This window comes from Tamandua tetradactyla, chromosome 5 (assembly GCF_023851605.1).
Source record: "Tamandua tetradactyla isolate mTamTet1 chromosome 5, mTamTet1.pri, whole genome shotgun sequence".
Classification (NCBI taxonomy): domain Eukaryota; kingdom Metazoa; phylum Chordata; class Mammalia; order Pilosa; family Myrmecophagidae; genus Tamandua; species Tamandua tetradactyla.
In genome coordinates, this window is record NC_135331.1 from 35,778,334 (window position 1) to 35,792,686 (window position 14,353).

The 14,353-nt window shown below is 46.8% G+C and overlaps 1 protein-coding gene across 1 annotated transcript in view; it reads left to right on the forward strand.

Annotated features, from left to right (window-relative positions):
• The first annotated feature begins 2,520 nt into the window (after positions 1–2,520).
• The window catches only part of SEZ6L (seizure related 6 homolog like), an 85,513-nt gene continuing 73,680 nt past the window's right edge, over positions 2,521–14,353 (forward strand). The window contains exons 1-5 of the mRNA XM_077159365.1: positions 2,521–2,629; positions 4,111–4,842; positions 5,579–5,712; positions 7,954–8,146; positions 10,104–10,289. Of these exons, the coding sequence (XP_077015480.1) occupies positions 2,521–2,629; positions 4,111–4,842; positions 5,579–5,712; positions 7,954–8,146; positions 10,104–10,289 (1,354 nt within the window). The remainder of the gene's footprint in view (positions 2,630–4,110; positions 4,843–5,578; positions 5,713–7,953; positions 8,147–10,103; positions 10,290–14,353) is intronic.

Below are 14,353 nucleotides of genomic sequence, written 5' to 3' on the forward strand. Positions count from 1 at the left end.
TTATAAATTATAACATGGTTTTCCAGAAACTTTGCGTATTTATGTGACACCTGAAGCTCACAGTCAGAGCTGTGAAGCTATTAAAATCAGTAGTACCCTATACAAGAACTGTTTAAAAAGTTGGAAAAGTGATCAGACATTGAGTAGAGACATGAATGAAGCTGGTCTGAATAGGACTAAGGTATATCAGAAGATTGGGTAAAGGATGATATCATCCATGTTTTAAAACTTCAACTTCTGTGTAAGACTAAAGGGAGATATGTTTATTTGGTGCAAAGTTTATATTTTGGCTAGTGCATTTCCTAATTTAACTTGCGTGGTCTGTTTAACTGAACACCATAAATACTTGGAATCTTGACTAGGGTATGAGATTTTGTTGGTTTGTCCACGTTACTGCGATGCCCCGATAAATCCCAGAGTGATTTGGACAGTGAACAAAGAAGTATTTGTAAAGTCCCTTTGGGGGATAGGTGGAAATATTCAACTTCCCCATTTTAGAGAATTTCTGATATTCTCGCAAGCAGTGGGGACAACCAAATCGACAGGCTAAGCCCTCGATCTTGGGGTTCGACCCTATGAAACTTATCCCTGCAAAGTATAGGATAAGGCTACTAAAAATTAGGCCTAAAAGTCACCCCCAGAGAACCTCTTTTGTTGCTCAGAGGTCACCTCTCTCTCTAAGCTGACATGGCAAGTGAACGCACTGCCTTCCCACCACCACCACCACTACGTGGGACATGACTCCCAGCGGTCATGTCTCCTTGGCAACATGGGACAGAAATCCTGGGATGAGCCAGGATCTGCCATCAAGAGATTGAGAAAACCTTCTTGACCAAAAGGGGGAAGAAAGAAATGAGACAAAATAAGGTGACAGTGGCTGAGAGATTTCAAACAGCAAGGGCTTATCCTGGAGGTTATTCTTATGTATTATATAGATATCCCTTTTTAGTTTATGGTGTATTAGAGTGGCTAGAGGGAAGTACCTGAAACTGTAGAGGTGTGTTCCAGTAGCCTTGATTCTTGAAGATGATTGTATAATGATATAGCTTTTACAATGTGACTGTGTGATTGTGAAAAACTGGTGTCTGATGCTCCTTTTTTCTAGGGTATGGACAGATAAATAAAAAATATGGATAAAAAACAAATAATAAGGGGGAACAAAGGTTAAAATAAATTGAGTAGATTGAAATACTAGTGGCCAATGAGAGAGAGGATAAGGGGTATGGTATATATGAGTTTTTTCTTTTTTCTTTTTATTTCTTTTTCTGGAGTGATGCAAATGTCCAAAAATATGATCATGGCGATGAATACACAACTATGTGATGATATTGTGAGCCACTGATTGTGCACCAGGTATAGAATGTTTGTATATTAAGATTTTACAATAAAAATATTGAAAAAAAGATTTCTACCTAATAAGGTTGAGTAAGAATTAAATGAAGTAATGGAGGCAAAGAGTTGAACACATACCATGCACGTTTGTAGCACTCAATAAAGCAATCAAAACTACGTTACAAATAGCACTACTATTACGGGCAAGGTGTTCTAACATGCTTTAGGTCATTTTTTATTCTGTGTGTCACCCTCCTTGTGTGAAGATGACACACTTGTTTTCCAAATCGTTCTCTCTCTCATCACCCCTTGCAATAACCAAGGGGACATGTTTGTGAATGGGGCTGGCTGGGATTAATGTAGCCAGACGATCCTACAGAGCTCATGGGGCAAAGCCTGCATCAACGCTGTCACTCAGCCCTTAAAAAATCAGCACTACATATAACTGTCAACCATGTGATCTTTTCAAAAGCCGGCAATGTCAGTGTGGGAAAGCCCTTAGGCCTCATCTAGTCTGGCAGCCCATCTGACAGATGGGGGGAGAAGACTGAGAAAAGAGGGAGCCCATGCAAACCTAAGCCAAAACCACCATCCACGTCTCCCAGCTCCTGGGCCAAGGTCTTTGCATCGAACCACAGGTGAATCTCTGAAGCCAGCTGTCCTGACCCTTTCCCCTTATTCTTTCTGTCCCGTCACCCTCTTCTCTCTCTAAAAAGACAACGAGGGGGCATAAAGGTAGTTTGATGGTAGAATTCTCGCCTGCCATGTGGGAGACCCGAGTTCGACTCCCAGTCCATGGACTTCCCCCACCCCCACCCCCCCAAAAAAATTCAACAAATGGTGCTGTAATAACGGGACACCTATATGGAAAAAGAATGAGATGGGACCCCCACCATACAGCATACAAAAAAACAAAAAAGACAGTCAACGTCAATCATCGGAGAAAAGCAACACTGAGCATAAAAGCCACAGCTTTTGAGCAGATAGATCCACATTAGCCCTAATTCTTTGAGGTGGATGGGTGTATCTCTGTCCTACAAAGGAAGACTGCTGAGCTTCAGACAGGTTAACTTGACTTGTCCAGGCTCATATAACTAGGACTTTGTAAAAAGGCAGGATTTAAACCCAGGTCTAATCCAAAGCCTCAATGCTCCCCCACCTTGGATGGGAGGCCAGCTTGGCCCCTAAATGACCTTGTCTTGGACCATCCACCTACCCCTGGGCCTCCTGGGCCTCCTCTCCTTCCCAAGGCCCAGCCAGCTCCGGCACTCCCATCACCCTGGAATGCACCAGGCTGGTAATCAATGTTATACAACAGGAACATTTGTTGATGCCACTTGCAAACTGTTGCAGTCTATATAGATTAAGCCACTGCCGCCGACTCCATGAAAGTAAATGAGCCTTTCCAACGGCTGCTGAAATAAATTTAAATGACAGCGCTTGAAAGGCTGAGACTGTGGCTGAGTGAGTGTCTCTCTGCAGAAAATCGACAAGGATAGCTATCAATCCAAGGGCCTTTTCCCCCATGATGTAATTCATCTCTGTCTGGAGATCACCCCATCAGCTTCCAGACCCCACCAACTTCCTGCTGAAGGGTTCTGATTACAATGACAATAGTAAAAACAGAGGCAGCAGCTGGCACTTACTAAGCACTTACTAGGTGTGAGGAACTAGACGCTTTGATTTAATTGAACAATAACAACCAGAAGAAATAACAAATAACAGTCCCATTTTACAGCTAAGGGAACCGAGGTTCAGAGGGGTGAAGCCATTTGTCAACTTGCAGTTAGCACAACTGGTTCTTCACAATTCTGCCAGACAGCTGTGCAGGTCAAGCCCCCTATTTAAACTTCTTCTTTGATTTCACTTTCAAGGCAAAAATAAATCACAGTGAGTTAGCAGGGTCCACGGCCTGGACCCTATCTCCTGACCTCACAAGCTCTATCCCTGAGTGTCTTCCACCTGTGTCCCCTGCCCGTTGAAATTTCTTTTCCTGCCTTGGCTAGTCCTGTGAGTGTCTTCACACATCCCCCTGTTCTGAACCAGCTTCAGGGTTCTGAATCCTCAAAGCTTTCTGTGACTTTCAAGATCTATTTTTCCCCCTTGGAACTCTTTTACCTTCAAGATCTTGCTTTTATATGAGTTAGTAAAAAATATCCCCTAAGCCCAGGAAGATATGAGCCCTGAACCAGAACATCCAGCTTGGGGAGCGTGCAAGCTGGTTTTCAGCCCAATGTGTTCTCTCAGCCAAGTGCCCTTGTGCAGTGAACAACCTGCCCAACTGTACATGGCAGTCCTGCCACACAGAATGGACTAGGGGCCCCTCATCTCTGTCCTGGGTACAGGCACAGCTTCTATCTTACTTAGCATTTAGCCCATCAAGTATGATTATTTCTACTTCCCTGTTCACTAAACCCCTATTCCCTACCTTGAACATGAACAACTAGAAGTGAGGTCTGTAGTATCCATCGTTTCTGTAGCCCCAAGGCCTGGCAAGGTCAACTACAAGTGTCCATGTTCAGGAAAAGGAAGACAGGAAAGAGGAAGAAGGAAGGGAAAGATGGCAGGAAGCAATAAAAAGGAAGGAAGGAAGGAGGGAGGGAAGGGAAGAAGGAAGGAAAGAAAGGGAAAGTGGAGATTTAGGGAGCAGCGAGTGTAATCTATCCATCAGACTGTGCCAGCTTTCGGGTAAGCCTTGGGTCCCACTTAAGAGGGCTCACCCTCATTGTCTGCGCCCGCTTCAACCCCAAGCTGACTGCACCCTCTTCTCTTCCCCAGATGCTAGCCCCTCGGATACTTACCCTCTGCCCTCAGGAGCACTGGGGGGCAGCAGTCTGAGCCGAGAGAGCCCGGAGGAGAGAGTGACAGCGGCCCCCGCGAATCCATTGCGGTCGGGGGAAGGGCTTGTGGAGCCGGAGTTGGCGGGAACAGCACCCTCCCCGCTCCCCCGTGCGCCCGCCCCGTCGGGGCTGCTTCCGGAGATGGCGGCTGGGGGCGCCCGGCACACCCTCCCGCCCAGGAAGAGGTTCCCTTCTCTGCAGCAAGCGAACGCCGCCCGGAGGCAGCCGAGGCCTAAAGCGACCCCGGTGGTGGCCCTCCAGGGGGCGGGGTCCCCGGCCGCCCCTGCTGGCCTGGGCCAGTCGGAGGAGAAGCCCCGCCCACCCGGCGACCCTGACTCCGCCCCCTCAGCCGAGACCCGCCGGCCCTGGGAGGGGCCCCGCTGGCCGGACCCGCAGGAGGGGACGGCCCCCACGACGCCCGCGCCCCTGCAGATCGCCCCTTTCACCTCGCAGCCCTACGTGGCCCTCACGCTCCCCCAGAGGCCGGACCCCGGGGAGCCCCCCGCGCCGGAGGAGGTCCCTGAGGCTCCCCCGGAGGAGGCCAGCCCCCCGAGCCTGACCGACAAGGGAGGGGAGAACGAGCTGACCGGGTCAGCCTCCGAGGAGAGCCAGGAGACCACGACGTCCACCATCGTCACCACCACCATCATCACCACGGAGCAGGCCCCAGGTGAGGGGCCCACGGGTGCAGGGCGTGGTGGGGAGAGGGGGCTCCGGGGCTCCACCCACGGAACACTGCCTGGGAGCCTGACCCCGCAAGCTCGCAAGTACTATCCCGGCTTTAAAAATGAGGCAGCTGAGACCCTGCAACTTCAAGCAAGGTCACACAGTTAAAGCTGGCCGTGTTCAAAGCGTTTTCGTGTTTAAGCCACCCAGAGGGCACTGGCCTCCTCAAAGCGCCTTCACCATTCGCATGCCCGACTTCCCTAGATCTGATTATAAAAGGCACTTGCTAGGTTCAGTCTCCCTTCTGCTGTCTTCTCTTCCACCTTCAAACGGGGAAGTGTCAACCATACATCAGTTTTGGACAAACACAGTGTGGCAGTCACTAAAGAGTAAGAGCTCTCGGTTTGAATCCAGGCTCTCCACACTGCCTGCTGTGTGAGTTTGGCCCAGGCACTGTCCTTCTCTGGGCTTCAATTTTCTCATCTCTCAAATGGGGATGAAATCTTGGTCCCTAGGAGGGTGAAATGGGGTCACCTCTGTGGACTGGTTAGCACATGCCCAGCATGTTGTTTCTTTTTATTGTCATGTTGATTCTGGAGCCAAAGGAGAATTAAAAGCAGTGTGGAGTGAGGGGAGGGGGGAAGGGACAGGAAAGTGAAGGTTTCCCCCACAACCCATCAGAGCAGTGAGAACTCATCTGAGCCATCCTCATTCTCCCTAATTAAAGTGTTTCCCTCCAGCTCTCTGCAGTGTGAGCTTCTTCAACCCTGAGGGATACATCGATTCCAGCGACTACCCACCCCTGCCCCTGAACAACTTCCTGGAGTGCACATACAACGTGACAGTCTACACTGGCTATGGAGTAGAGCTCCAGGTAATCCCAGAAGGTACCCTGCTGAGGCCGCCTTGTCTAGCAGGAAGCCTCTAGAAGATTGTCCAGGTCAGATTCATTTATGCTTCTAACCAGCCTCAGTTTGGTTCTCTCTATTTAGTGCCCAACTGCAATAGCTGGAGTCACACAGAGGGAATGTGTTGATAAATTGTCAGGACTCCCTCCTTATGCCCTGCTTATCAAACACACACCCGAGCATGCACACACGCACATACACACCCTCAGAGAAGCTCTGCCTCATTCATTTGATTCTTAACCATTCGCCTGTAAACTAAAAATAGAAAAGAAAGATGGCGCAGTACTTTGGAGCTTGGGTTTTGGAATCAGACATCCAGGTTTTAAGTCCCAGCTCTGCCAGTTCAATTTGCATAACTTTGGGCAAGGGACTTTACCTCTCTGAGCCTCAGTTTCCCCATCAGTAAAATAGGGATAATGATGATGGTACTTTGCAGGGTTTGGGCTGGAGTAAATGCAGCGATTTACAGAGCCATTAGCCAAAGCCCAGCAGAGAGAGTGCTCCGTGCATGTCAGCAAGTGTTCTCATCACATTAACCTACTGCCAAGCCTTGCCCCCCTGCCTGCCCTGTCTCTAGAAGTCCTTTTGGAAGTGGACCAAGGAAACCTGCCTGGGGAGTAGTGAGCTGTCCAGTGTGCTGTCCCACAGGGAAAGGGGAAGGGTGAAGACAAAAGAGAAGGGTGGTACCATTTGGAGGCAGACCCTCTAGGCCTAGGTTAGAGGTCTGCATATTTTCCTTTTTCTGATGGGCAATTAAAAGCCACTGAAAGTTTTTGAGCTGAGTCGGTTGCATGACTTATCAGAACTTTAGTTTAGCAAGGTGTCTGACTCATCCAGGAAGGATAAAAGGTAAGCCCCTTAGCAGCAGAGCTTGTGGTCTTTGCAACCCCAGAGCTTTGCATAGTGTGTGGCACAGAGTAGGTGCTTAATAAGTGTTTGTGGAATTAAAATAAACTGGAAAAAAGTTGCAGCCCATCTGATTCTGGAGCTTGATAGGACCTTTTTTCCGTACCATGAAGAGACCCACTATGTGTCTAGTACTGAACGGAGCTCACTATCAGGCACCTATTATGTGCTGGGCACAGCTGTGAGCACTGGGGAGTATCATGATGTACAGAACTGGTGAAGTGCCTACCCTAGGGGAGTTCATGATCTTGTGGTTGAGACAGACACACAGAGGACGTGGGAATGCCGTGTGTTAAGGACTCTAATACATATTTATAGGAAACACTGTAGAATCACAGTGGAGAAGTGAGTACATTCCTTGGTAGTCAGGGAAGACTTCACGGAGGAGCTGGGCATTGACGAGTGAATAAGAGTTCATCAAAGAGAAGAGAAGCTAAGGTGTATGACCAAAAGGAGAAAGGGCTTGTGGGTTGACACCTGCCCTGCTTAGATGAAGGGCTGAGAGCCTGGGATTGCCTCTTCAGACTGGGTACTGGGAGTCATCTAAAGCACCCCCTCCATTTACTCAGTGTCCCTCTTTCTCCTCCAAGCCTAGAAAGAGAACCTGGCAAAGCAAGCATGCAGTTCTTTGAGGAAAGGGTTGAGTGCTCTGGAGCTGGGGTCACTATTTGGGGTCATAAGAGAGTTGGCCTGAGAATGCCCAAAACAAGAGCCCCCGCCCCCACCCCGCCACCTCCTCACTTTTTGCAGGAGGGAGAAAAATGTATTCAATTATTCTAAAACATTTTTCTAAAAAATAGTGTCAGGCACTGTTTTAGGTGCTAAGAACGTGAAACAGCGTGGAAAAACCCCTCCCCTCATCCTGGTGGAAAGGCTTCACCAGCTCCAGGAAAATGTATCCCAGCAACAGCATCCAGAAGCATCTGTCAAGGGCCACTCTCGTGAGATCAGGACCACGGGCCTTTTGAAATGCCTCTGGCCCTGCAGCTTGATGTCAGTCTGTTCCCTCAGCCTTTGAGAAGAGAAGAGGGGCCCATAAGTTCCTGGAGATCCCGTGGGCTGCGATTTGGGTGCTGTGGGTCCCATGACTGGGGCACAGTTGTGGGTACAGCCCTGAGATCGCCTCGGGCTGCTTATGGGGGGGGATACCACACTGGAAGTGTCTGGGGCCATGGGGGTGTCCCATTGGCAGTGCCTGGGGCCAGTTGAGGTTGTTGCATAGGTGTCCTCACGGGCTGGGGTGAGGGGCTGTCTGAAACCTGACTCCGAGTCTCTCTGTGTCTGCCCCTGCCTGTCCCCAGGTAAAGAGTGTGAACCTCTCTGAGGGGGAGCTGCTCTCCATCCGTGGGGTGGACGGTCCCACCCTGACCATCCTGGCCAACCAGACACTCCTGGTGGAGGGCCAGGTAATCCGCAGCCCCACCAATACCATCTCCGTCTACTTCCGGACCTTCCAAGACGACGGCCTTGGGACCTTCCAGCTGCATTACCAGGGTAGGGTCAGGCCAAGGCGGAGAAGATGCAGGTTTGCCTCGGTTTCCCTCCAGAGCCAGGGGTTCTCAAACTTTTTTGTGCCTCTGGACCCCGTCTCAGAATCATGTTTTTAAAAGCATGAAATAAAACATGAACAATTAAAAAGGAAGCTGGTTATATTGAATCGCAATTGCCAAAATACTGTTTTCATCTATGATAAAGTAATCTATGTGCTACTTCATTAACACATCAAATAATAAAATCTGGTGGCATTTCTGGTAATGACTGTAATTTCCAAATACTGAGGAACATAAAAATATGCCAAGATATCCATTATGATATAATATCTGCATTGTCTTTTGGTGACAACGTCATGGGTTCTACCAATGTTTTGCAGTTTGTGACTTCCATTGGTGATTGAAGGAAACAGTTTGGCTAAGCTGATAAAAGTAAGCAAGCCACATTTTCCTGTTCAAGTTTGTGGCCTCTGAATTTGATGCATAGATTCCTTAAGACCCAAGGACTCCTGGTAAAGGGCCCCTGCCACAGGGTTCTCACTCTCTCTTTTCTTTTTCTACAATTTTTCGTCTGTTTTTGTCTAAGTCTCCTCTCTTTTGCTTTCTGTTGATCACTCTCTTCTCTCCTCTCCTCTCTTCCTCTTTCCTTCTCTTACTCCTTACTTCTCTTACTTTTCTTGCTTCTTTTATTTCTTTCTTGTCCCCCTTCCCTCTCTTTCTTCCCCCTTCCATCCTTACCTCTTCCTTCTCTCTCTCTCTCTCCTTTCTTACTCTCCGTCTTCCTTCCCCCTTCCCTTCTTCATCACATATTTCTCTATCTCCTGAAGAGTTCCATGACCTCAGACCTTACTTCCCTTAACCAGGAGCTCCCCTGCTTCCAAAATATGGAAGGTAGATTCGTTAGAGCACATCTGACTAGGGAGGACCATCCATGTGATTGCCTGAGTGACCAGATACCTAGAAGAACAATTCATCTGGAACTTTCCCCTACATGCTTCTGAAACAGGTTGCCAGCTATTAGAGGGATTGTCCATTTTTTACAACTTTCCCAATATTGAGGCTACCCTTTGTTGTCTTTGCTAATTAAAAAATGAAAAAAAATAGCTTGTTGAGCCATAAACTTGAATTTATTCCTCTGAATTAGAACTAGGAATGCAGGTATTCTGTGCTGTGGGAGAGAGCACAGGTATTGTATGATGCAGAAATTGGGATGGATTCTACTGTTTCATATGAAAATTGTGAAGCTGGGCTTAGCCATATGCATCCTTTACTGTCCCCATCTGTTGAGTGCCAACTATGTGCCAGGCATTGTTCTCAGGAGGCTCTTTCTCTGCATTATCTCATTTAATCCTTACTATTAGCATGTGAGGACTGAACTCCTACCAACTCCACTGTAAAGATGAGAGAATTGAATTCATTCAGGGTGCTAAGCCCCTTTCCCAGAGTCACATGGCTGAACATAAACCCATATTGAACTCCCTCCAAACTCCAAGCACTTAACTCACAGGCCAGTTTCCAAGCTTTCATATCGTTTGGCATTATCTGAAGATCTGGTCATTCTAATTCTGGCTGAAGAGTTTACATGTTTAATAGACACCTAAGATGTACAATAGGTGGGGCTAAACTTACCTGGTGATACTGCCCTTCCTGTAACCAGAAGAAAGCCAGTCTGTGTCCACATGGAGAGAGACTCAAAAGAGGTATAGGGCCTCATTTTCACCCCAAACCTGCTATCCATAGTTAGGCAGGCCAGGGAGTTTTCAGCCTAGGGGAAGTGTGAAGCTGGCACTCTCAGCACCATATGATCAAAAGGAGTCGCAAAAATACCCTCCTCTGGGGACTCCACAGTCCCCAGGATCCTTATCATTTCTCCTTAGCCCACATCAGCTCCCAGGGTGTGCGTCACATTCTTTATCTCCCCCTCCTGAGGGGTGACTGTCTGCCTTTGCATATCTTCGCAGCCTTCATGCTGAGCTGCAGCTTTCCCCACCGGCCGGACTTTGGGGACGTCACTGTGATGGACCTGCACTCGGGCGGGGTAGCCCACTTCCACTGCCACCTGGGCTATGAGCTCCAGGGTGCAAAGATGCTGACGTGCATCAATGCCTCCAAGCCCCACTGGAGCAGCCGGGAGCCCATCTGTTCAGGTATGTCCCCACCTCAGCCTGGCCAAACCCAGATGGTTACACTCAGAGGGGAGAGACCAGCCCCCAGCGTGACGGGAGTGACCTCAGGGAATGGCTCTCAGCCCACGGGAAGAGGCTGCTCCAAATACAGATGACTGCTGCCATTTTTTTTTAATGTTTAGTGTTTATTGTACTAAGATCCATATAACATAAAATTTGCCATTAGTGGTGTTTAGTACGTTCACAACATTATGTGATTGTCACCACTGTCTAGTTCCAGAACATTTTCATCACCTCAAAGGAAAACCCCACCCCCGTTGAGCATCACTCCCCATTCCCCTCACCCCAACCCCTGGCAACGGATGATTTACTTTCTGTCTCTGCAGATTTGCCTGTTCTGGATATTTCGTATGAGTAGACTCATAGAATATATGGCTTTTTGTGTCTGGCTTCTTTCACTTAGCAGAATGTTTTCAATGTTCATCCACATTGTAGCATATATCGCTTCTTCATTCCTCTTTATGGCTGAATAATATTCCATCATATGAATAGACAACATTTTGTTTCTCTAGTCATGTGTCAATACACATTTGTTTTGTTTCTACCTTTTGGCTATTGCGAATAATGCAGCTGTGCACAGTTATATGCAAGGTTTTTTTTGAACACCTGTTTTCTTCTGGGTATATAGGCCTGGTCATATGGTAATTCCAAGTTTAACTTTCCGGAGAACTGCCAACTTATTTCCCACAGTAGCTGCACTGCCAACTTATTTCCCACAGTAGCTGCACCGTTTAATATTCCCACCAGCAATGGACGAGGATTCCAGTTTCTACAGCAGTGTACAAGGATTCCAATTTCTTCACATCCTCATCAACACTTGTTATATTCCTTTTATATATATAGCCATTGTAACAGGTGTGAGGTGTTTTCTCATTGTGGTTTTGATTTGCATTTCCATAATGGCTAATAATGTTGAGCACCTTTTCATGTGCTTGTTGGTCATTGTATTTGCATATTCAAGTCCTCTGCTTGTTTTAATTGGGTTGTTCATCTTTTTGTTATTGAGTTGCAGCAGTTCTTTATAAATTCTGGATATTAGACCTTATTGTATATATGATTTGAAAATATTCTCTCTGAGTCTGTGGATTGTCTTTTTACTTTCTTTATCGTATCCTTTGGGCACAGAAGGTTTTCATTCTGATGAAGTCTAGTTTATTTTTTATTTTGTTGGTTGTGCTTTCGGTATGGCTCCTGCCTTGTTTTGAGCTTAGGCAGTAAGCTCTGAGCACCACACAAGACTGCATTTAATCCTCATAGCAATCCTATAGGGAGGGAAGCACCATCCCTATTTTTGGGTGAGGAAACTGAGGCTTGTAGAGGTGAAGCCACTTGCCCAAAATGACCAGATAGGAATTGTGAAGGCTATCTAATCCTGTCTGCCTCCCCCTAAGAAGAATTGGGCCTTCCAGGGCTGCAGGTAGAATCTGAAACTTAGGGGACAGAACGACCCTAAACTCATATGTGTGGTTCTTCATATATTGAGAGCCTTTCCTATTTATATAATCATGTGACAGGCATCCACGGAGCGTGCTCTGTGTATGGCTCTGTGCACTCTACCTCATGCTGGGGCTAAGGTGGGGAGCCCATCCCAGTCCCTGCCTCACAGAGTTTCCAGTCTTAGTGCAAGATGCATTGTGGAAGCAAGTAAACAAATGTACCAACAAGAGGGTAACACACTGTACTAAGTATAAGGAAGGAAATGAGCAGGTAGGGTGATACAGAGTAAACGAGAGAGAAGAGGTTCATTGGTTATTGTTGTGAGAGGTGTTGCAATGCAGTAAAAAGATGCAGGGAGAAGATGGAAGAGACAGAGAACCTGACCTGGGTAAGTGGTATTGGAAAAGGGACAGGGAAGGATTTCCTGAGGACAAGACTCCTAAACTGGGATCTGAAGTTTGAGGAGGAAAGATTGTTCCAGCTGAGGAACCAGCATGTGCAAAGATTTAGACATGGGAAGAAACTTAATGAATTTGAGGAAGTGAAAAAGAGCCAATCTGGCTGAAGTGCAGAGAAAACTGCCAGAGCTGAGATCAGGGTAGGGGTCAGCAATCCTGTTATTCAAGCTGTCTAGACTATGAGAAAATATGTGGACCTGGCAGGAGATACAGCCCATCCTCTTTATTCACATACTCTGTGTTTGCAAAACTTTGCCTGCTCATCAAAATTTATTTGTAACCCCACATCTGTTCATGGTGCTTTCACAGTCATTCACTGATGTGTGCCAAGTTTACTTGATGTATGTCTTTCAGCTCTCATACCATTAAAAAAAAGTGTCCTTTTCGCAATATATTTATACGATGTTTTTCGCATTTTTGTGCTTTTGGGTGTTTTTCTTCTTTAAAATGTCTCCCAAACATGGTGCTGAAGTGCTGTCTAGTATTCCTAAGTGCAGAAAGGCTGGGATGTGCCTTACGGAGAAAAATGCATGTGTTAGGTAAGCTTCGTTCAGCCGTGAGTTTTATCGTGCCGTCCTTGGCCATAAAGTTCAATGTTAATGAATCAGCAATATGTGTTCAATAAGGGGTCTTTAAACAGAAGCACACATAAAACAAGCTATGTATTGATCGGTGAACAAAAATCTTGTGACAGAGGCTTGCAGGAAGCTAATCCTGCATTTCCCCTGGGAGCAATGGCTCAGGGTTTGTGGCAACTTTATAGAACCTAACTAGCATGAATAACGGGAATCTACTGTATCGGCAAGGACCTAAGCATATGAGCAAACGTGGTCAGATTTGCATTTTTAGGAAATCACTCTGCCTTCTTTGTGGCAAACAGATGATTGGGGTGGTCAGAATGGACCCAAGGAGACCAATTAGAATGGCATCTACTATTTCATGGGAGTTCATAACTACGCATATAGGATTAACACTTCGCAGGTGAAAAAAATGAGGGCTTAAAGCGGGAAAGTAATTGCTTAAGGTGACAGGAACGATTCCAAAAGAACCATATATAGAGCCCTTGTATCCATCAGGGTTTTTCAGAGAAACAGAATCAACAGGAGGGGTGTGTGTATGTGTGTGTGTGTGTGTGTGTGAAGAGATTTATTATAAGAAATTGGCTCACACATTTATGGGGCCAGCAAGTGTGAATTCCATAAGGCAGGCTGCGGGCTGGAAATTCCAATAAAGCTGATGTTAAAGTCTTGAGCCCAAATTCTCTAAGGGAAGCTGGCAGGCTGGAAATTCTGGTAAGAGTTAACGTTGAAATCTGGAGGTAGAAATTCTTCTGATCTCTGAACGCCTCAGTTCTTGCTGATAAGCCCCCCCAACTGATTGGGTAAGGCCCACCCACAGTAAAAGCAACTGAATACAATCCCATTACAAAACACCTCCAGAGTAGCAGCTAGGCCAGTGTTAGACCAAACAACTGGATACCATAACCTCGCCAGGTTGGCGCAGAAAATGTGTCATCTCAATCTTCTCTTCTTAGCACTTCCCTTACATTCTCACAACTCAAAGTGTGGTTTACGGACCAGAGAGCTTGTTAGAAATTGTGCAATCCTGGGCCCTATCCCAGATCAGCTGAATGAGAATCTGCATTTTATCATGCCCCTCGGGTGCTTCATGGGCATCTGATGGTTTGAGAAGCATGGGCTATACCACACTTCCAGCTCCAGTTGGCCCTCTTTGGCCATCCTCAGCTATTCACAGAGCAGAATGGTATTAGACTCTTAAGAGTCCTGGTGGTGACCAGGAAGATCTTGGCTGCCCATGTTATCTGAGCCCCTACTCTGTGTGAGCCCCATGCAATGACAGTAGGTGGGAATGAGACACAATCCCTGCCCCCCAGGAGTTCATAGTCAAGTGGTATCCAACAAGCGCATGAGACCTGATAATAAATTCTGAGGTTTAATTTTGTTACACAATATCCTCCAAGGTCCTTCAGTTTTTCTTTTCTCTTTTTTATAAAGGGGGTAGAAAAAAACAAACAACGAGACAGTTGGTCTCCACGCCTCTCTCACGTTAATTTTTATCTATGTGTGAAATCAGAGAGGAATTAAGCCCCAATTTGTGCTAAGAAAGATG